The sequence below is a fragment of the Solea solea genome, chromosome 2 (genome assembly GCF_958295425.1).
Source record: "Solea solea chromosome 2, fSolSol10.1, whole genome shotgun sequence".
Classification (NCBI taxonomy): Eukaryota; Metazoa; Chordata; class Actinopteri; order Pleuronectiformes; family Soleidae; genus Solea; species Solea solea.
In genome coordinates this window covers 17,184,904-17,207,311 of record NC_081135.1, presented here as the reverse complement: position 1 = coordinate 17,207,311, position 22,408 = coordinate 17,184,904, and the positions used below count along the sequence as shown (strand labels likewise).

General features: G+C 40.4%; 1 protein-coding gene across 1 annotated transcript in view; it reads right to left on the bottom strand.

Annotated features, from left to right (window-relative positions):
* Positions 1-22,029, bottom strand: part of LOC131444761 (inactive dipeptidyl peptidase 10-like) — a 278,070-nt gene extending 256,041 nt beyond the window's left edge. The window contains exon 1 of the mRNA XM_058615388.1: positions 21,802-22,029. Coding sequence (XP_058471371.1) covers positions 21,802-21,861 — 60 coding nt within the window. The 5' untranslated portion in view covers positions 21,862-22,029. The remainder of the gene's footprint in view (positions 1-21,801) is intronic.
* Positions 22,030-22,408: the final 379 nt, after the last annotated feature.

Sequence of the window (22,408 nt, the reverse complement as noted above, 5' to 3'; positions counted from 1 at the left end):
ATCCCTGCGCTGTCATATGTACTTTGCGTTCCGGCAGGTTATGATTTACAAATGACGCGCTGGTTGTAGGCTATATCTGGTCATATTGCTGTTGGTTATGTTTAGCGTGATGATTACATGCTGCGCGAATAGAGTATAGAATAGAAGCTAATAATTGTGCCCCCCCCATGCATTTCGTATGCCCCCATTAAAACTGAGGTCTGGCGACAGGTCTGACATGGACTGCTTGAACTGTGAAGGAAAGCAGCTGTTCTAAAAATTCATCATCATAAAGTAAATAATTATTTGTACATTGAGACGAGTGTGCTCACAGGCATCCGCAGCGCTCGCACTCGGCACAGCACGGCACGGCACGAATGACCCCTCGCTATTTGATTTCCACAAACACTACACAGTGTGTGTCTGAACGTTCATGTAGATTTGTACTTAAAAGTCACGCGTTGTCTTCATGTCCCTTATTTGAGGCAAAGTTCACGCGTCACACACCCGTCACGTAGGCATATGTGCAACAACGCGTGTGCAGCGTCTGCGTGACGCCTACATGACGCCTGTCTGTCCATTGAAAATGAATGGAATTTACAGGCGCACGTTAGAGGTTTGATGTCATCACATATACGCTGTACACGCGTTTTTAGTATAGCGTGCTGGCATAAAATGCCCCTGATACATACTGCTTGCGTACTTACGCCTATAGCCTGGCTGGAGAAGATGGAGATGGCTAAAAGTAGATTGCCACAGGTGAATTCACCCTTGCTTTTTGAGAAGTGGGAAAATCAGAGGCATGGAAAATATATATATATATGGTGGATTCAAAATGCCAACGATGTTTCCCCAAAGAAATGTCCATTACCGATCTCCACAAAGCCACAACATTCCTGTGGCCGAAATTCAGCCAGTTGCGGTTGCTGTCCGCTGACCACAGGGCAACTGTATGACAGTATGTGAAGTCCCGCCTGTTCGGGTCGGGTTTGGGCGGACAATTCATGCTGGTGTGTCAGGCTGCATTGGGTTTGGGCTTAAAGACCCGCGGGCTGGATCAGGTTGGGTTGTAATTTTCAGGGCTGTTGAGAACTCTAAGGTAGGTACATGCTGTCAAACTAGGATCGTCACTGATTGGACTTTTAACCAGAAGTAAAGTGCCCCCGCGACCTTCATGTGGAGGATAAAGGGTAGAAGATGCATGGATGGATAATTTCAAATTGGATATTTGCGTTCCACCTGCTTTTACCCGGTGTTTACTGTACAATTGTGTGGGTTATATACTCTTGTTACCCGGCATTTGCTGCACGATTGTAGGGGTCCCATTGCTCAGCTTTACTCCCAACAATCCCTCACCTCTCTCCATCTTCAGCTATTTCTGTCTCTCCTATCTGACTGACGACAGGCAAGTGACTGTTTTGCCCAGATAATTTACGGCTTTAATGTTGGAGTCAGCGCACACCAGAAGTAAACAAACTTTAATCTCGGCTGCATTAATCACAACGATCGAGGCAAGGCAGAAGAACAACAACTATATAGTTTGTAAAGCGAGACGCTCTCCTTCAATTGGACAATGGCTAAAACACCAATAAGCACCCAAAGAAAGTTTCAGAAGTGGATCCAACTACAAAAAATTTAGCTGGACAGTTGCAATTGTATTTTAATCACAATCACACTTGGCCTCTCATAAGTGTGATCGACCAATAGAAAGCAAAGCAAATCACAAAAAAAGAATTCCCCAACACAACTGCCGGACTATACCTATATTATATTCAATCACAATGTTTGTCTTATCATTGCTGGTGTTGTGTTTTTGTCGTTTTTGTCCTTTGTCCTGTATTATTTTGACACTTGCTGCTTTGCCTGTTTTGCTTCTGGTTAGCTCCTTGTGTCCTGTTCTTGAGTTTTGGGATTTTTCTTTAATTTGTGTTTTTACTTTACCCTTGTGCCTTTTGCTTTGCTTTGTTCTGGGATAATTTGTGCCTGTGGCTACCTTTGTTAAACATTACATTAATAATTATTATAACAACAATAATAATAATAATAAGAATAACAATACATGTTATTTATAAGAGCCTTTATAAGAGCCTTTCAAACACTCAAGGACACTTTACAAAAACAAACAACAACATTTGGATTTGACCTGCACTCTCCTGTGAGTTGTCCTGCATTTGGGTCAAACATTATCACAATCTGTGGCAGGCTGTCCAAATTAATGGAAGTCAATGCAGGGTCCTTACAAGGAAGACTGTGTGAACATTCATAAAAATGATAAGGTGAACTCAAGGATTGAGTGGATAGATTTGAATGGTCAAAGATCAAAAGTTAAGATCATGGTGTTTCAAGAAAGACAATTTTGTTCTCTTGAAGTCAACAAGCAAATGTTAGGAGTCAGGGAAACACAAATGTTGAATATATAAATAAAGCTGTTAATTATTAACTGCCATAAATATTAACACAATTAAGAATTTTCATATCAATTAAGCAACATATCTGTTTCCTTTCCTGACATATTGTGTAGGCATAATTAAGATTTACACCAGCAAGTGCTTTGGTGGATGCAAGTGATTACCACAAAGAAGTCAGAGTGCAGTGAAACAAATGTGAGGTAAGATGAAGTGGTTGTAGAGATTCACCTAGGCTGGAACCAAACAATGTGGTGGAGGACAGTGCGCATACAGCTTAGGGCTGCACGATGTATCGTTTGTGCATTGTCAACGCGATGTGCACATGTGCGATAGTCACATCGCAGGACGTGTTTTCTCCTCCTTTTCTCCATCTCTGAATCGGCTCCTTGCTCTACGCTCTCTCTCATTCACTCTCTGAGCAGTCAGTTCAGTCAGCCACTCCCCCCTGTGAATATGCTGTCCCTCACAGACCACTGCTGAAGATGAGTGATAAACAAGAGGGAGAGACTGTGGCCACGTCCAGTCCTTGTTCTTTGCCGTTTTCAAAAAGTTTTCCCACAGATACGCATGCCAGATACACCTGACCAGATGCCTGAACCACCTCAATTTGTCACCAATGAACAATGTGCCGCTGATTAGTTGAAGAGGGAAACAATGTCTATTTTGTCTATTGACTGTTAAATGACATTAAATGACAATTGTTTACTAACCCATTAAATTATTGGTTCAGGAAAATGCAAAGAAAATCTTAACGGAAAGCATTTTTGATATGTTGACTGACGGTGTGAATAAACAGCAACTGTCAACTAGAATTGATGCATCACAGCAAGAAGGTCACCGGTTCAAATCCCAGTGCTTTCTTTGTGGAATCTGTGTGTACTTACTGTGTATGCATGCGCTTTCTCCAGATACTCTGGTTTCCTCCCACAGTCCACTTATTTATTTAATGGGCAGGATTCTGTCATCCCCTGCTGAAGAAGTAAAACTGTCCATTGTGCACGCTGTAGCCTCCCATAATATATATTTCATGTTACAATGATGATGTTTTTCAGAGCCAGTGGAACAGTGGAGGAGGAGGTGGGGGATGTCACTCAGGATGGATTTTAGATAGTGGGCTTCAAAGAGCCCACAGGCTTGACTGCGGGGTTTTACATAACAAGCAGTTTAAAAAGTTGGATCAAGCAAAATCAGGTGAGGCAGTATGAAATATATATATATATATATATATATATATGTATATATATATATATGTGTGTGAGAGAGAGAGAGAGAAAGAGAGAGGGGGGGGGGGGGGGTGGAAATAAGCATAATGGATACTCTTAAAAATTGTTTGTGTCCCAATAACAGCCATGGCAGTGTGACAGTGAGTCAGCGGAACCAGGAAATACAAACACTCAAGGGATGGGGAAAGTACTGAGAAAAAGAAACAACCCACCACTATTTTTGTTTAGTTTTGTTCTGTTTTGTCTTTAACAATGATAATGATTTTTGCAGAGCATGGCATTGGCTTTTGTAAAAGTTTTTTTTCTGACCATACTATCATTGTAGTCCTTTGTTTGTAGCCAATCATATGCTGTATTTCCATCATAGTATGGTTTTATTTACTACGTTTCGATGTGGAAATGTATAGTCCCGAGTCAGGCTTGTGTTTTTACTGAGAACAGTATGGCAGGGTGTGGGATCAGAGTGATACATAACGATGACATTGATCATGACACAACAGACAGGAGGACATCCTGCTCGGTTTGTGACTGTTTCAACAAGACATTAAGCTATGTATGAAAGTCGACCGTGGGCAGAGATAGACAGACAGAAAAAACAGGAACGTTTGTCACCCAATTAACTGACTGTCGTGGGGGGAGCTGGTCTAGCTCCATGGCTAGAGAAATACATTTGGATAAAAAAGGTTCTCATAAATCTGTCATTGCTGTGCACTGATGTGATCAGCTGTTTTTCCTGCCATGTTGCAATGCTCCTGACAGAAGCAGCTACATTTACAGTAATTTTGACCATCATCCATTTCATTATTAACACCTGTGCTTTTTCTACTGTGTCATGTCAAGATGTCAATTGTGTAAACGGCCTATGACACAAGGAACTTTCATTTTCAAAAAGATTTAAAGTAATTCTACTCTCGTCATGGAATCTTTTTTCCCATCAAGATGAGTCAAGGTTGAGAACTCAGAAAATGCAAGTCAACAGTGACTTGTAATTCACTAATACAAGTCTGAGCTCCTGAGGAATCTGACATAATTTGAGGGTGGAAAAAAGTTGAACAAAGCCCTCCAGTTCTGATGGAGATCGAGTCAGCATTGGTTGGGTATATGAAAAAAATAATAATGGAGGTGTAGAGTCAGAAATAAGTCAGTATGCCAGACATCTGCAGCCTGTTCCTTAACGATGCTCAAGGCATGAGCATGTAGGAGGCATAGACTCTTGCCCACTCAATTTCTGTGAATTATCCAGAGTTTTTCCTGTTGTGTTCTAACATGATGTCACATGATGACATTATCTGGTCATCTCAATAGGAGGCTGGCAAGAGAATTGGTGATGAGCGTCCACAGCGATGTCTGAGCTGGAAATATCTGGACTTAACTCTTGACTGCAGATCACTATTTTGTCTTATACTTTTTGTTTGCATGTGTTTTAGAAATTATTCTAAACTCTCTACAAAAGGGAGCAAACTGAGCAATTGAAAATAATACAACAACAACAACAATAACAATATTGTCACTTTCAAAAGAAATGTTCAGTTATTAAAAGTTTTTTTTTGTTATTCAATTTGATTTAAGTAAGACCTTATGATGTCACAGTCAACTTTTTGGATATCAGATCCAATCACTTCATTGTTGAGTTTGATTAGTATATACAATGACATTTGACCATAATATTACATATCACACCCATATATTGCATACATCTTTTTTAGGTGTTACTGAGAAAACCTATTGTATTTATTTATTTAAAGCTGCACTATGTAACTTTTGGTGAATTATTTGTTGTTGATGATGTTGTCATTGAATTTTTCACTGACATTTTCTATGGACGTTTTTGTGTTTTCAGTCATACTCCAACCTGTCTGTCTGACTACACTTCCAGCATGCAGCACAGAAATATCGCGAGGTGACACGAGATACACTGCTATACTGAGAAACACAGAGAGAGTAATGTGGAGTGGATAGACTTAATCAGCATTAAGTTATACACTACATTTTTAAATAAAGATAACAAATGAAACGGTTATTCTGATTGTGTTTTCAGACCTTCAGAGACATTAAATCATGTGGGACAAATAAGCCTTCTCAAGCAAAAGCACTCTCATTCAAACAAGTGGCAGATACATATGTCGCAACCGCAAAACAAATTAGGGACACATCTATCACATATTCCGCCAGACATGGGCATGAGAGATTTACTCAGAGGGGAGAATATATTGAGATCAGCTGGCATAGCTTTACAATTTATAGACTGACTCAGGAGCCAGCACAATCATTCTTATGAGAATGATTCCAGCAATCTATTTCACTGTTAGCAAGCTGGTCCTGAACAGTTTTTAAGGCCTGATTATGTGATAGATGTGAGGAACAGGGGAACACCTAACAGGTTCAATAACCTGCTGGATGTGCTGTTGAGTATCCGAGCTGCTGCAGCCGCCGCTGCCGCTGCCGCTGCTGCTGCCGGGTTGCAGAAATGAGGGTTGTTGGTGTTTTATATGCTGACAGAGAGATTGCAAACAGTACTCCTTCCTGAAACCCTCAGATAAAAAGCTGTGCAATACATATGTGTACACATTGTTCAATGAAAGGGAAATATTGCAAATTGAGGATTTACCCAGAAAAGGGTGTCTAGGTTATATTCATTCTTTTTTATTTCATTGTTTTCTGTTTTGAATGTAAGAAACATCTATTTTTTTCTATTTTCTGCCAATATTACCATTAGATATATATGTACTTAATAATGAGGCTATTTTATCATGATAGAATAAGGACATTGGTGATGAAGATTTTTACCATTATCACTCAGTCAGGAACATTTGTCATAATTAAACCATTTATTGCAAAAAAATGCAAATACAGTTAGACTTTGCACTGAAGGATCTGCCCTTAAGATGCTCCAAGCAGCATGCAGAGCCAAACAGGGGATGCAATGCAGGAAACCCCCCTAGAGGAGAAAGACAGTACTGAATAACATTTTTAAACCTTTTCATCTAGAAAAAGTGGCTGGGGTGGTGGTGGCTATAAGCTTTGCCAGCTGCAGCAGAGTGAGGCTGCATTGGTGTAGCAAGAAGTGAGGGAGGGGTTTTATTGAAATGGACCGCCCTTGCGTGAGAGTGGCTCTGATTGGAGTGTGACTAAGCGTGACTTGAGGTCAGCATTACAGCTGGGGCATATGACTTCCATGTCCTGCATGAGCATCTTAGCAGATGTCATCTTATCGACTTTGTGCATCTTGGTTTCTTTGTAATCCACCTAACTTTTATATGAGAAATATAAACACTGCTTCACTCTCTGCTCAGGACATCAGTACTCTACATATCTTATATCTATACTATACTGTATCTTAACAGGTCACATTTGTTTCCTAACATAAAGTAAGGTGTTAAGTTAGGTTCATTTATTATTATTATTATTATTATTATTATTATTATTATTATTATTATTATTAATAATAATAAACATTCTTAATATAGCCTAATGATAAGTTCATACAATTACACACACACAAACTGCATGCCCTAGGCCCTTACCCTAACCTTAACCATCACCAAATGCTTTAACATAACATAAACTCAATTCTATGTGTAACCGTAAAAGTTTTTACCGTAAAAAAGGCCTTTAAGGTAGTGAGGGACGCCCAAAGTGCATGCTCTCATGTTAACAAAATATGTTTGCTCCCTTGTGTTTTTCTTTTTTTGGTCCTCACAAAAATATACATACAAATACACACAATATTGCACAGCTAATCTTAGGACACTATATTGACTTCCATTCATTAGGACAGCCAAAACAAAGCTTTATCTCTAACCTTAACCATAACCAATTAATGTAACACTAGCCATAAACCTAAGCAATGCAGTTCTGCCTAATTAGGACCAGGGTTTGGTCTCCATGAGGACTACTGGTCCTGATAACTCAGTGTTTATACCAGAAAAAATCCCAAGGAGGGAACAAGTACAAGAACACACACAGAAAGAGACAGAGACACAGAGAGAGACTTTGTTGTGTCACTCCATTTTGATTAAGTGGTCTGTAGATTTGTCATCATATCGTGTCTGGCACAGTACAATAAAAAACATAACATAAAACAGAAACACATCACATCACATCAAACAGTCATCTTCAGTACCATTTGAACTTGTGACTATATGGTGTATCTTTCTGATAGAAGGCAGAGACTTTCTTACATGGAGCACTTTCACATTTGACTGTTCAACCGTCTCATTGGTGCTTAGTGCTTCAGATGTAGACGTGGCAGCAGATGACTGGGGTTGATTATAGCTTTGCCTCCATCAGCATATCTGCTTATCTGTAAAAATCTAGCTGGCTGTCACTTCAGCAGCAACATAAGAACTTGTTTGACATAAGGAGCTCTTTGAACGACATCAAAGCACATCAGTGCTTTAACACTGCATATCAGAGAACTGCAGTTACAAAATTGCTCTACTTTCAGGTTGTTGCAGTTGACTACATGACAGATGAGCCAGTGTATTTTGTAAGACTCAAAAAACCTCTCCACTTAATTTGGTGAGGAGGCTTCAAAAATAATTGCATGCGAGGCAAAACTCAGCTTTGAATAAACTCAATAAGTATTAGCAAACATGGGTGGGATTATTTCCTGAAAATGTCCCACTTTTTAATTTGTCTTCAAATGGCAATCAGCCAAGAATAAATATTATGTGAAAAAATGTTCATTGACTAAGTGAAAAGGCAAGATGTACAGAGAAAAAAAAACATGCAGTGTGCTGGTATTTATGAGACTGTCCTCCAATGAAGGAATCACAACCTATGCCTACGTTTTCAAAACCAGCGCCCCTAGCGATTGTATACATGACAGCAACCTGGTAGTCCCTTGGAAGTGGTATCTAGTAGCTTCACCAAAGTCACCACCGGCAGTCGGCTCAGTGACGAGAGCACTGCACCGGAGTGTGGTCGACAAGGGTTTGACACCCTATACCTAATTTTTACTGCCTAACCCTGTCTTTTTAGCCCTAACCCTAACCTCAGTAACACCTGTGCATATTTGAGTTGAAAAATATCGCACCGGAAAACAGAGATCTCTACGTTTTCAAAACCAGCACCCAAAACGACCCATAGTTTCAGGGGTTGGAAAAAACAACCCATTGTTATGTTTCAGTTGGAGGACAGGTTGGTGTTTATAATTATCATTACTGTACATATATTTATTAATGTTGAGTATACTATGAAACATCTGATATGCTGTTTTCTAAGATGCATACCAAGTGGTAAAATAGAAGATCCATTCAAAATCCATTCAGTCAGTGCAGTCAGTTAATTAGGTTTGTGAGCTATTTCTTTTATTTAGACAAAATGCCTCTTTAATTTCCCTGCTGTTGTATCCTTTATTGTAAGGTAATGTTTTTGAAGTCTTGTGTGATTAGTGTCGTAAACTACTGGTTTGAAAGTCTGACTCTAAACACGGCTTAGTTGGACTGACACTGATGAACAGCACTGTTAATGCCAAAAGGGATAATACAGGAAAATGCTTCTCCTTTGTCATAAATGTCAACAGACTGGTGAAGCAGGCATAAATGTTAATATGTAAACACATGATTCAGGGTCTGTGTATTTTCCCACAGAGGAAATGAGCTTGTGCCCCTACTGTGTACTCTCACAAGTTAGATGGAGCATGAAAATATTTCTTTTAATTATTGGATTCCCAATCTCCATTGTGTTTTCTTAAATCAGGGTTTTCTGTTTTGCAAACATCACTGGTACAGATTGCCTGGATAAGCTCTTTTAAGGTAGCCTACTGTACATCCATCCATCTTGCATATCATGTGATGGTTGTGGGGAGGTGCTGGGGCGAATTCCTGACCTGCCCATGGTTGAAAGTAGAGATGCACCGAAAGCGACCAAAAGACTTTTAACACAAAAACAAAACAAGCGAAACAGGATGTTGATGTGATGATGCAAGATCAGATTGGAACACCAATAAAACGGTTCCAACAAGATGTGAATACACGGTGGAACAGGACCTATTAAATGCTGGACAGACAGCATTTAATAGGTCCTGTTTTGGATGTGGCGATAAAGCAGTACGTAGAGAAATGGTCCAGGCTGCGTTGGATATACCCACTGGGAGATGGAGAAGAGCACAGGACCAGTGTGCAGAAAAAAAGTCTTGTCTGTCTGCACCAGATGAGGGACAAGCACCCTCGTTGTCTGATAAGTTTGATGAGATCCTCCTAAATATTTTCATAGATTCTTAATTGATTTATTCTTTGAAAAATGAATATCAATCTATACAATTGCAATGCCTTGACTTAATGAAGTCAGTTCGAGCCATATCAACAAAATTAAATAAAAAAACAATGGTACAGAATTGGCATAATAATTTATTTTGGTGTTTCGGTTTCGGTTTTCGGCCAAGTGTAAGTAGCTTCGGCAAGCTACAGCCTGGGCAGGCAGGAACCAATCACAGAACCGTAGTACAGAGACAAACAACCATTCATACTTACTTTCACACCTACAGATTCAAGATTATTTATTTAATTTCCATTTCTTGCAACAAATGTAGTATATCAGCAGCACTTAAAAGAAGAAAGACTGAATGATGCAAATAGAATACTAAATTAGGAACTGCATATAATAACGATAACAAAAAAAACAATGAAAAAACACCCAGAAAAAGACAATAGCATGGGTCAGGTATTGCACCTCATTGGTTGAAACAGTAACAGTAACGACAGCAACCATGGATCAATAAAGTATCACAGCAGCCGGGATGATTTTGGTGGTTTTTGCATGGATGCCTGATGGTAGGGGGACAGACAGGGCAAGCAGCCTCAGAAAGTGGAGATGCTGGTGCTTTTTTTGATTATGGAGGTGTTGTTGAAGCTTCATGTACGGTCATTTCCAATCTGCACCCCCAGATACTTAAAACAGGTCACAACTTGTCTACATGCTTGGGCCAACCCAAACACATATATGCCTTGAGCATATACTGTATATACATTGCTGGCCAAAAACTAGTCACATATTCGCACATGGGCTACAAGCCTTTGAGGGCAGTGTTATGATCTAAAGTTGCTTCAGCTGGTCAGCTCAGGATCAGCTGACTACTTTACTATACTGAAAGTCCATCAGGATTACCAGAGATATCGATGCGAAGATTTATGATTCATAAGGCTTAAACTATGGGTTTAGGGCGCATGAGACTTCATTTTCACACATGAAATGTTCACTCTAGAGTCCAGACCTGAAGCCTGTTGAGGATCTTTGGGAAATTACAAAATCTTACCCAAAAAATGGCACAGAGAATGCATGTTGTAGGTGGTTGAGTACATACTGTATCTGCCTGTGTAATTTTTCAATAAGGTAAACCATTTTCCAACTAAAATAGTAATTGACATTTGGCAGCTGATGTTGATATTGTGCTGAGCCACAACCAACAAATCAGTGGCATTTGAAAAAAAAAGCTAAACAGATTATTTTGTTTTCTTAAAGGGGACATATTATACCCTATTTCCCGCCATTAAAATAGTTCCCTGGTGTCCTAATGAACATGTCAGTGACATGCCTTGGTCAAAATACCATAAGGATGAAGCGTCATAGCAGTTCAATAACCCTGCTAAGCCCGCCCCTTTCAGAATGCTCGGTTTTCGTGCATGGTCCCTTTATATGCAAATGAGACACAGGCAAACACACACCCACTTCTTCCAGGGGGTTTCTGATTTGTCCTCGTTACAGCGCTTTACAGCTCTATTCGTCTCCCCCTCCCTCCACTAGTTCTCTGACAATATCAACATGGCAGCGTGCTGTGACGAGTGCCGTCACAGGAAGAGACGTAACAGTGCCGAACTGTTAATCAGTTAAAAACACTTAGGAACAGCACCACTGATCGCCAGCGGCGCGCGGCGAGCTGCATAAGCTGGCGCTGTATGTTACTGTATCAGACCGGTGACTATGCTCCGGAGACCTCGTCACCGCGGCACCGCTGATCGCCACCGCGCCACCGCTGATCGCCAGCGGCGAGCGGCGAGCTGCCTAAACGCATACAGCGACTGATCAGCGGTGCCGCGGTGGCGAGGTCTCCGGAGCATAGTCACCGGTCTGCACCGGAGCTGGCGATCAGTCGCATACTGCACAGAGAGTGCAGCACCGCTGATCGCCAGTGGCGAGCGGCTGTATATGTGATTGTATCAGTGTCTGTGCTCCGGTCATGGAAGACGTACTGAACAAATATTTTTAATTAGGACGTGTCAGAATGGTTAGTTATGAGCTCTATGTGACCTTTTCTTAACAACGTGTGTGTGTTTGTACGTCGGTGAAATACGTCCCCTGACTAAATACGGCGACCGCTGTCTAGTGCGAACACACGAACACACGTTTGCTGACTTTATCCGGCACATTAGCTTCATATATCAAATCCTCTGTAATCCTCAGTGGAGCACAGTGTAAAACACTGTGCTCCACTGTGCAGCCACGAACAGCACACTTGTCCCTCCGCATTGACATAATACCGCTCTTCCTCCCTCGCCTGCACTCTCGCAGGGACAAGGTGGAGCTAAGGTGGAGCTCTCGAAGTAAACTTACTGGTGGGGCGGTAACATTCGAGGTGAAATGCGCATTCTGACGTCATAAGCGCAGGGAATTCAACATCGAGTGTTTTATCGCCTATACTTACACTTAGGGGAACCACGAAAACATGACGGAGTATTCTTTTTCCACACTTTGGTGACTGGTAGGGCCCCCAGAGTCCCAAATATAAGTATTAAAATGGTTAAAAAGTTGATTTTGCGTAATATGTCCCCTTTAATTAATTTAATTCCAACACAATCACTGCTCTAGTCCCTGCTGCAGAAACGAATATTCAATACGAAATGGGTCTTATCTATTACTTATCTGGGACTAAAACAGACTTGTTTTTGCCCACTATTTGTAGACTTTGGAATACTTTAATTTTCAGTATCAGGCTTTTTGTCACTTAAGAACTTTACAAGTGACTATAAGTGGTTTTGGGGTAGGTGGAGAATACAGTGGGACGCTTTCACTCAGATGGATTTATCTTGTCATGATGAAACAAGATCTTAAAACTGGTATTTCAGATAAAAGGAGGCTCAGTCCTTTACACTTTCATGAATCACTGGCTGTCACTCTTACCAAACTTCCTGTCGAGATCCCCACTGTGTAATATCAGAGTAAATCCACAGTGTTACAGCACAGCTTGAGAAATGTGGCACATTCTTCTATACACAACCTTGTGCTCCCGTCACTGATGCGCACACTCAGACAGGAGCACTGACACAGCTCCCTGCTTCCATGACAATCCAAGTTTATAGCAGCAATCTGCATGTGGGTGGACCTGACACTTCAACGATGACATGAGCCTCGGGCTGCCTCCAGTCTTGTTAAACTCAGTTAGACCCAAAGCAGTTAAGACCCACGACAAATCTGGTGTCTCTTCCTAATTGGATTTCTTATCTTGGCTAGTGGCGTTAGGACACACTTATAATATGAAGAGTGGATGAGGAAGGATGTTACAATCGCAGTACAAGGTAATGAGGGTCAGACATGAAGAGATTAGTGGGTTTTGTGCAACAGAAAGGGGTTTGGTATTGTTAATCCTCCCCATAACCATTGCTTCTTGCACTTCTTTCTGAGACAGATTGGAGGTTAATGTGTCACTTTTAATCCAAGATTTCAATATATTTTTGAACTTTTGAGGAGGGAAGTTCAACCTTGAACATTAAAATCCTGTTTGAGTATGAAATATACAGCCTAAAGGCACATCAGACCATCTGAGGTAATTACATCGTTCCTATCAGCTGCACACTTGGAGGAGAAGAAAGTCAGACGCTGTGAAAAATAAGACGGTCTAGCCCACAAAACTCACCAATTCTCAACATAAATTCCAACAGGCCATACACCGAGAGGTTAAATGCTGCCCTCAACAAGTTGAAGTTGTGATTCACAGTTCTTCCTGCACCTGGGAAACTAGTTTTGTTTTACCCTTAATTGGTCTAATTTTTCAATATAATGGTGGAAATAATAATAGTAATTTTTAGTTAGAGATCTTGTTCAGTCAGTTCTAGATTTGTGTTGTACCAGTTTTTTTCGGTCAGTCAGTCATCATCTACCGCTTTATTCTCTGCCAGAGGGTCGCGGGGGGTGCCGTGCCAATCTCAGCTACATCGGGCGATAGGCGGGGTACACCCTGGACAGTTCACCAGTCCATCGCAGGGCCACACACAGATAGAGACAAACAACCATTCACTCTCACACTCACTCCTATGGTCAATTTAGAGTGTCCAATTTACCTATCCCCACATTGCATGTTTCTGGACTGTGGGCGGAAGCCGGAGAACCCGGAGAGAACCCACGCACACCCACGGGGAGAACATGCAAACTCAATGCAGAAAGGCCCTTGTTCCAACCTGGGCTCGAACCTGGGTCTTCTCGCTGCAAGGCGAGAGTGCTAACCACTACAACACCGTGTGTCCCCAGTTTTTTTAGGTTTTTTATATTATTATTTTTGATGGATATTATTTTATGTAACAAGGGAAAAACATGAACAAGTCAAATCATTTCCCTTAAATCCCTTCATTCCATAAAGAAATGTTACTGATATTAATGCGATGGAATGTATGTCAGTATGTCAGTATTTGATGATAAAAAGCTAATTATATTATAATTAAACATACTTTTTGTAGTGGTATTATTTTAGGATTAATTTATTTCTTTTTGTATGCTTTAACATTTGTCTTCGTCTCCAGGGGCCTATTGCACGGAACTAGGATAAGGGATTTAGCTGAGCTATGTTGATTGCACGAAAGCAAGCTGCACCCTGCCCCGCATCCCTGCCCCCCAGTGGTGGCTCGAGACCCTGCATCTTGCACTTATCAATAACCTTGAACTTCAAAATAGTATCATATAAACTATAGTTTATATTTGTTCACAGAATGAGTTAGACTGTATTAATGTCATTGCTAATACATTATTTTAAGGACATGTAGGCTGAGGAACTAATTCATTGTGAAAAAACCTACACAGAAGAGGTCAGCGATACACAGCGCCAGTGCGCATGCAGAGTTATCAACTATGGTGAGACAGTGGCAGAAAATAACAGGGACATGGGACAGCCTAATCGTGATGCATTTTGACTACAAATGCACACTTGACTAGAGACACAGCTGTTATGTTGTTTTGATTTGAAAATGGAGGACACAAACAAATAAAACCGTCCTCTTCAGCAGACAATCACGGCACCAAGGCGTCTGCATATAGGGATGTGTGGGAGTATTTCTGGAGGCTTCACAGATGAGCAGCACAACAACTATGCATTAAGGATGAGCATTAAAATGTGATTATTTGATTATTTGTTTAATCATCAAAAGTTGAAAAGCCACTATTTGTGATATTAAAATGATACAAAATCATTTGGTTAGCTTGTTTGCAAAAGAAATTAAATTTATGAGGTTTCTTGAATGCATCTTGAAGCTGCTCCTCTTAAATGTAATTTATAGTCTGTTGTGCAGATTTGGCTGGAGCTCTGATGGTGAAATCAATATTTTGCAAAAAATGACAGCTCTAGTCCATGCCGCACATGGGTCACTTACTCACTCACAACCCACTGGATATACAGTTAATGGGTGAGATTTCTGTTACTCGTAGTAAATGCACCAAATGCCTCAGTAGCCTCTAGCTCATGTTTCCTAAAAGTAAAACTACGGGCAGTAAAAGACAACAGTGCTGCACTCAGAGATCCAGAAAATGTCTTTGTGTGAACAGACACTCCTGCAAACATTAGCCCATGGCAGCCCTAGAAGCAACAGCATATTGTCCATGTAATTCAATCTGTTTATTGTCATTGTGGGGGAAAGCAAACAATGTTGGCTCAACAGGAAAAGTGCTTTTACTTATTTTGTATTCACACAAACAATGTATGTGTGTCAGAACGTGTCAGTGCATCAAGCTGGAGTGAAGCAAACTCGGACCAAAAAAAAGAAGCTTGGTCTGTCTTTAATATTCTGTTTCAACTGGACACACAATTATTGTTCACTTCCTCCTGGGAAAATAAAACTAATGTAATTTTAAACACAAACAGTGTGTGACACAGTCCGATACCCTTGTATTCAGCATATGACATCCATACCAGAGACAGACATGGACAGAAGCTAAGGCTATAGTTGTGATTGCAAAAAATAAACACTGTGAGATTAAGCCAGCAGCACTGGATGCCAAGCAGCCACCACAATCACATGTGACAGTAAGTGACTTCACCTATACTCAGACTGGTTTAGACAGAGACAATGACCAATCCATTGATCGTTACACTGGTGTTTGGCTCTTTAATGGTCCAGTTTGTAACATTTAGGAGGGTTTACTGGCAGACATTGTATGTGTATGGGTTTCTGTAATTGCTTTAATCAGTCTTTATAGCCTTAGAATAAAACTTTTATCTCTACTTGCAGGGGCCTTGGTTTACAAAGGCCACTATCTTGCAGCCTGATCGTAGAAAGCCCTGGGTCAGACTTGTGTTTCTAGTGCCTTCACTACACGGGGTGTGGGCTGAGCCCGGTGAGCCCGGTGGCTGGCTCCACCCTGACTGTACCATACCATTTTACATTTTAAGTGTGCTAAAGAATGGAATGGTTGGGGCTGGTTATTTTAGTAATCTCTGGTTCTTCTGTGCCCAGCCATATCAACTATTTTATTATTTTATTGTATTACCACTTTTCGCTGCATTTGTATTGTGCTAAAAGTGCTCTATAAATAAAGTTTGAATGATTGATACTATTTCTAATGGAATAGCAAAAAAACATGTACTGAGCTGTACCAAATCAAACCGTTGCACTCAATGAAAACATGGCTTTAGCTAACCCGTAACACTATTTTTTTAACTACTGTGGCTAAACAATCTCTCAAACTCATTAGCGAGACTTTTGATAACTCACTGTCATTGCATCTAAATTTACACACAGCAGTTATCCTCGCCTAGCAGTTAGCTTTTCCGACAGTTTGGTGTCAGTGAACACAACTGTGAAAGTGAATGGCAAACTTAATCTTACAGCCACGTTTACATGTTTTCACACCATTGGAGGTGATAATAGAGATGGAGGATGTAGAAAGTGGTGCAAAAACAAAGTAGTTTTCCTCTGCTCTCTTCAGTTGGAAGGGTTGTGTGTATACAGTAACACTGTGCGACTGTGTTATTCCAGGGGATCACTGCTACAGCCCTAATTTACTTCCACACTGGAGACAGTGTGGCAAAATATCTCAGTAAGTTCATGAGATGTTACATCTTGAGGTCTCCACTACCTCAAAAATCAAACAATGTTTTTCTAGCAAACACAACGTTCACATTTTGCCACAGAATATTCAGTTTGACTCAAACTGCTTAGCTTTGGATGGCCAGAGGTAAGAGGTCAAGGTCACAGTGGTCTCAAAATATCTGTTTAGTCATGTCTGTGAAGGTTCATCCAGGTCATAGATTATGTAGTTTGCTGTAGGCAACTGGAGTTGGAGTTGGAGTTAGGTTGGAAGATGTTTCACCTCTTATCAAAGAGGCTTCTTCAGTTCTGACTCAAAGGTGTTTAGTCGTCTATATATTAGACAAAAACTGATCACTGATTACCGGATGCAATCTGTGGGGGATAATCCTAGTTCTATTGGTTCCCTGTCAGTTCTGTCCTGTCTGGTTTCTACTCCTTGAGTGTTGCAATAATATTGGCTTCTTCTAATTATCTTCATGGATCATCCTTGTTTTAAAGCAGTCACAACCTCCCACAAGACTGTCACAATCACCATGACAGCTTGAAGCAAACAGATGGAATCAATTCTGAGTGACTGCGAAACAAACTCACACAGGTGAAAAGGTTTAATCAGGAAGGTTTGATCAAATGAAACCCTTGTTGACACTTGATTTTAGCCCCTCTTAGTGACTCATGATGTGCTACATTCACAATTCTATTTTAGTTTGAAACTGGATCTGAAACAAATACGTTTGCAAATGCTGTTCAGGTTCAGTTTGAAAACTCTGGGACCGCATTAGTCTGGACAGGCAGAGACCTTTGGAAATGATGACACCGTTACATATTCTGACTCACTCTCAGTTACAACTCGACTATCATCTCTGAATGAAATCAGTAACACTTACTTTCAGTTTTACCTCTTCATCAATCTCTTTGCACTATTGGTCCTTTGTCTTTACTAAGCAACCATGGGAAGAGTAAAAAAAAAAATCTGCTTTCTATTTACACTGCTATGCACATGCCCAGTGTAATAAACGATCATATGACAAACATGTTTGTGTGAATGCAGAATAAAACAATTATCTCATGGCTTAGCTCCATCAAAGATCCATCATGATCATAATTGTTTTCTCAGGTTTGTGGAAGATTCATCATCTCTTGCTAAATGAGGATGCTTATCCTCCACATCCAGGTGCCATGGTAACATAACATGTTGTGCATGTTGGTTGTTTTGCCGAAGCAGTTCAGTTTTGCTTGTTTGGCTTTTGTCGAGCTTGCCTATTCCCTGTAATTCATAGACGCAAACATTTTTCCACACGTCAGGTTTTAATCCAGATTGTGTTGGTCGGATTTTATACTTTGGCGATAGCTCTCACTCAGCCGTCTTTGCTTAAGCTTGTGAGGTGAAGCATGCATTTACACTGTGTGACATTTAACAAGTTTATTGGTTAAGGCGCATAGAATGTAATTATGAAGAGATGCAATGTAATCACACAGTGACACATATGTTGGACGTCTATACTTTCAACATTCAACTGATTAAACCAAGCACAGTGTTAAATCATTTTGTCATTCTTCTGATTCTGGCAATCGCAATGCGTCGGAAAATAGACGATTCTCTCTCCTCTGGTTATTATACACTCCGCAGTTTCACTATTGGATGTCACTAATTCTAACACACTGGACTGCTGAAATGCCAAAATGTAACACTGGATCTCCACAAAGTGAAGCAATTTAATGTGCAGTTGTAAAAAATAAAAAAAAGTGGAAAAAAAACGTTAAATGAATAAGAAATAGAATGTCACATAGTAATGTTACATAATTGCCAATGTGATGGATGGCTGTGTCTTCTTTCTCTGGGCTCTTACTAAAAGGAAAATCAATGGACTTCTGGTGACCTTTTGACCAACACTTTTGCTCACATTCATATCCATTATGTCCTGCACTGTTTGCGTCATCTGGCTTAAAGGCACTGAAAACCTTTCCTCAGTTAGTTTCTGAGAAAAAATGATGAAGTCCACTGTAACCTCAGCTCTGACTTGTGCTTCTTTCTCCTTTCTGTATTCGTGTCCTTGCCTTTGTTAAAGTGGACTGGCCTCAGTTTGGCATAGGTGATGAGTGTAGTGCCACTGGGCAACATTCACAGTTCAACAACACTGGAGTCAAAATGTAATAACTGTGATCACATGCACACAGTTTGGAAGAGGCAAAGTTTGGAATGTACTTTATGTACTTTATTTTTCAACGTTTGCTCATTTATGCATGTATATGTAATGGTATGCATAAATTCATTAAAAATAGGTAGATTTACTACATTTTGGGGGTTTGTACATATTGCAACAGTTTAAGGACTGGCCTAAGGGAATGCAGGAACAAAGCAAAAATAATCCAAAACTATGGAAAGAGTTATTTTCATCAGGGAATAATGTGGCATTTATTTCCTGGATTTTATTGTTGATGTTTGGTCCATAAAATGTAAAAAAAAAAAAAAAAAGGGTGGAAATCAGTTTTTATCAATCATCAAAATGCAGCATTGTCACATTAGTTAAACCAAATATATTCAGTTACCTATCAGAGGAACAAAGAGACACATTTAAGAAACGGAAATCTTAAAAGCAGAAACTGATTATAAAAATGCTTGACAATTAATCCATGGATTAAAAATCAATTCCTTGTTAAAACCCTACTTTGAACTAATCTGATCTGTATCCTCTCAGTGTGGGTCCCAGAGGGTTACTTGCTATATCTATGTAATGGGTCCAGATTACTCCAAGGTCTGGTGCCACAAATGTTGCAACACCCTTATATAGACCACACAGTTGCATTGATGCAGCCACTATGTTCTGCATTCAAAATTCAAAATGACTGAGTATCATCTGATGTTTTTGCAAAGTACAGTGCTCATAAATACTGCAAGCCAACTATTAGCCATGTATTTAAAAGCATAGCAAATAGTGTCACTTCAAGTACTGTGTGACAAAGGATATGGTTTAGTGTTAAGCTGATCAAGGCCTAATACATTTATTTTTATTTCCCCCCTCTGGTCCAACATGATCAGACCATTTATTACCACAAAACAAAAGCACTACCATAAAGTCAGCTGCTACTGATACCAGCTCTTGCACAGGCTTACTGGCCTTGGCACATCCTGTGCATATTTATGATTACGCTTATCCTGTTAGTGCGTCTCCACACTCCTGGGGCCTTATAGGTTCCTCATGGTAATGCATACATGGTGGGTTAAAGTCAGCATCCAGCTCCTGTATGTATGCACAGATAACAGAAAAGGAGTTGGCTCACAGAGGAGGGGACCCAGCATGAGGAGTGACAGCTCTGCAACTGAAAACTGTCCAGAATGGATAACACAACCGTCAGTTCCTACCAATACCAATTCCAATAACAGTTTGATACAGTCTTTTACACAAGTTAAACAGTTTAGCTGATAACAAGACACTTGTGTTGATGCATTTACCACCAAGCTATAAAAACGTGATGCACTGCAGATATTTGCGGCCCTTCAATCACCTCCGGGTCACATGACATCTCTCTTAATGGCAGGTTTTGTGTGCATAGTAAGGCATCTGCATCCAACTGAGAGTAAATGGATCAATCAGATTTTTTTTTTCTTTTTCCAATATCTGATCCAGTGATTTTGGTCAGTATTAGACCAACACCAATTAAACAACTATATTGGCTCATATCCACTGAAAAACCCACTACAAATTCTTTATGATTCCAAGTGGAAAAGGAGAAAAAAAAAAGGGTTTATTTTCTCTCATCATTCATCTCAAGTCAAAACTCCACTAATACATTCAGCCAAAAATAAATAAATAAATTGCCCGCCTCTGGGATTTAGTGGGGAAAGCGGATCGATGCATTTGCCCGAAGCTAAATTTCTCTGTTGGGACATCCAGGTTGAAAAGTGATGTGGACAAAATCAATACACACAAAGATGTTTGTGCAGCTCTACTTGTTAAGACACTGTATTTAATTTCAATTATTTGGACAGCCCAACCAAAGCCCTTTTTTTTTTAATATAACCAGTTACCCTTATTCTAATCACAACTCACATTGTCATCTTAGATTTAGCTAAATACACAGAAATTAGGTTCTGCTTCAAAAGGACCAATCATTATTCGTCTGAAAAAGTCAGCATTTGAAAACAAAAGAGGAAACAAAAACGAACACACACACAGCGTAAAAAAAAATGCACACAAAACACCGATGTCACGCTCCTCCTTTTCTTCTTAGGTTTACTTGCACTGTACTGAAGACAATGCGGATGCTGCTCTCCATCATGACTCACACAGAAAGCGAAGGTGTTAACTTCACTACACCTGACCTCTCATTAGTTCACATTACATACACACAATCATTCATTGTAATCTCCTCTTTCATGCTTATTATTTCTAACAACAGGTTGGATGATCTCCAGAGCAAAGTTGAGCAACTGATACGCCATCAGATCCCGTGTTGTTGTTTGATGGTTCAGTCAGTGTTTCACATGTTTACTCATTGCATTACTGTAACGAAGTTGCAACAGAGACACCAACAACAGTGCGCTGTGAGATTATTTCTGATCAGCCAACATAAGTGTAGTGATCAGCCCACGTAAGTGTAATGGACAACAATAATGATGATGAAGAGTAGGACGTGATATGAATGAAATCTCGCCACTGCGCCAGTGCCTCCTCATCCATTACATTCACAATGGACTAGGACACCTTCATTCAAATCCCAAGACTCGTATCACTTCTTCACTTTTCACACAGCTTCAAACAAGAGCAGCAACTTGCCACAGCATCTGATAAGAATACATCATCCACCATCGCAGCATCTCCATCCAAAACGCTGCGCGTCAATGCGCATAGCATTCAGTCACCAAGCTCGCGCTGAAGTTTCGAGCTGTTCCACAGCTGATGCTGCTCAGGCACACACAGCTCAACACAACACAGGAATATAAGTAGATAAAGTAAATACCTTGATGGTCTTCGTGGACTGGCATTTGACTTGATGCGAAACGGAGGCGGTTTGGTTCATGTTGGGACGCAAACAATCCTCCTTCTATCCAAGTGATATACAACAGCAGCAGCAGCAGCAGCAGCAGAGGGAGAGAAACAAAGCGAGTCCCAGCTTCTCTACAGCAGCAGAGGATGCCCCCCGATGTCGCTCTTTTGTTCAATGTGCGACTGAAGCGCGCAACCGCATCTGACAGCTACTGCATGCGCCTCGCACAGCGCATAGTAGCGCGCGATGTAAAGCATGTGCACAGGCAACTGGTGCAAGTGATGGCAGGTAACCAGGGGCGACCGCAGACATTTCTGAACGGGATGACCGCTATAGTAAGCCGTTTTATATCCGTAATTCAATTCGTCTTCTAGTCCAAATGAACATTTCAAATACCCACAATGACATTCTCTGTCATATTCACAACTTCCAGAATCAAAATTATTGTCAGCTAAAGCTTATACAATTGGAGGAATTTGCTCTGGTTGTTGGTGCAAAAACAAGAGTAACAAAAGCACACATGCCAAAAAAAATAAAATACGAAAATAAGAGAGTAAAAAGTAGATCGAAATTACATGCA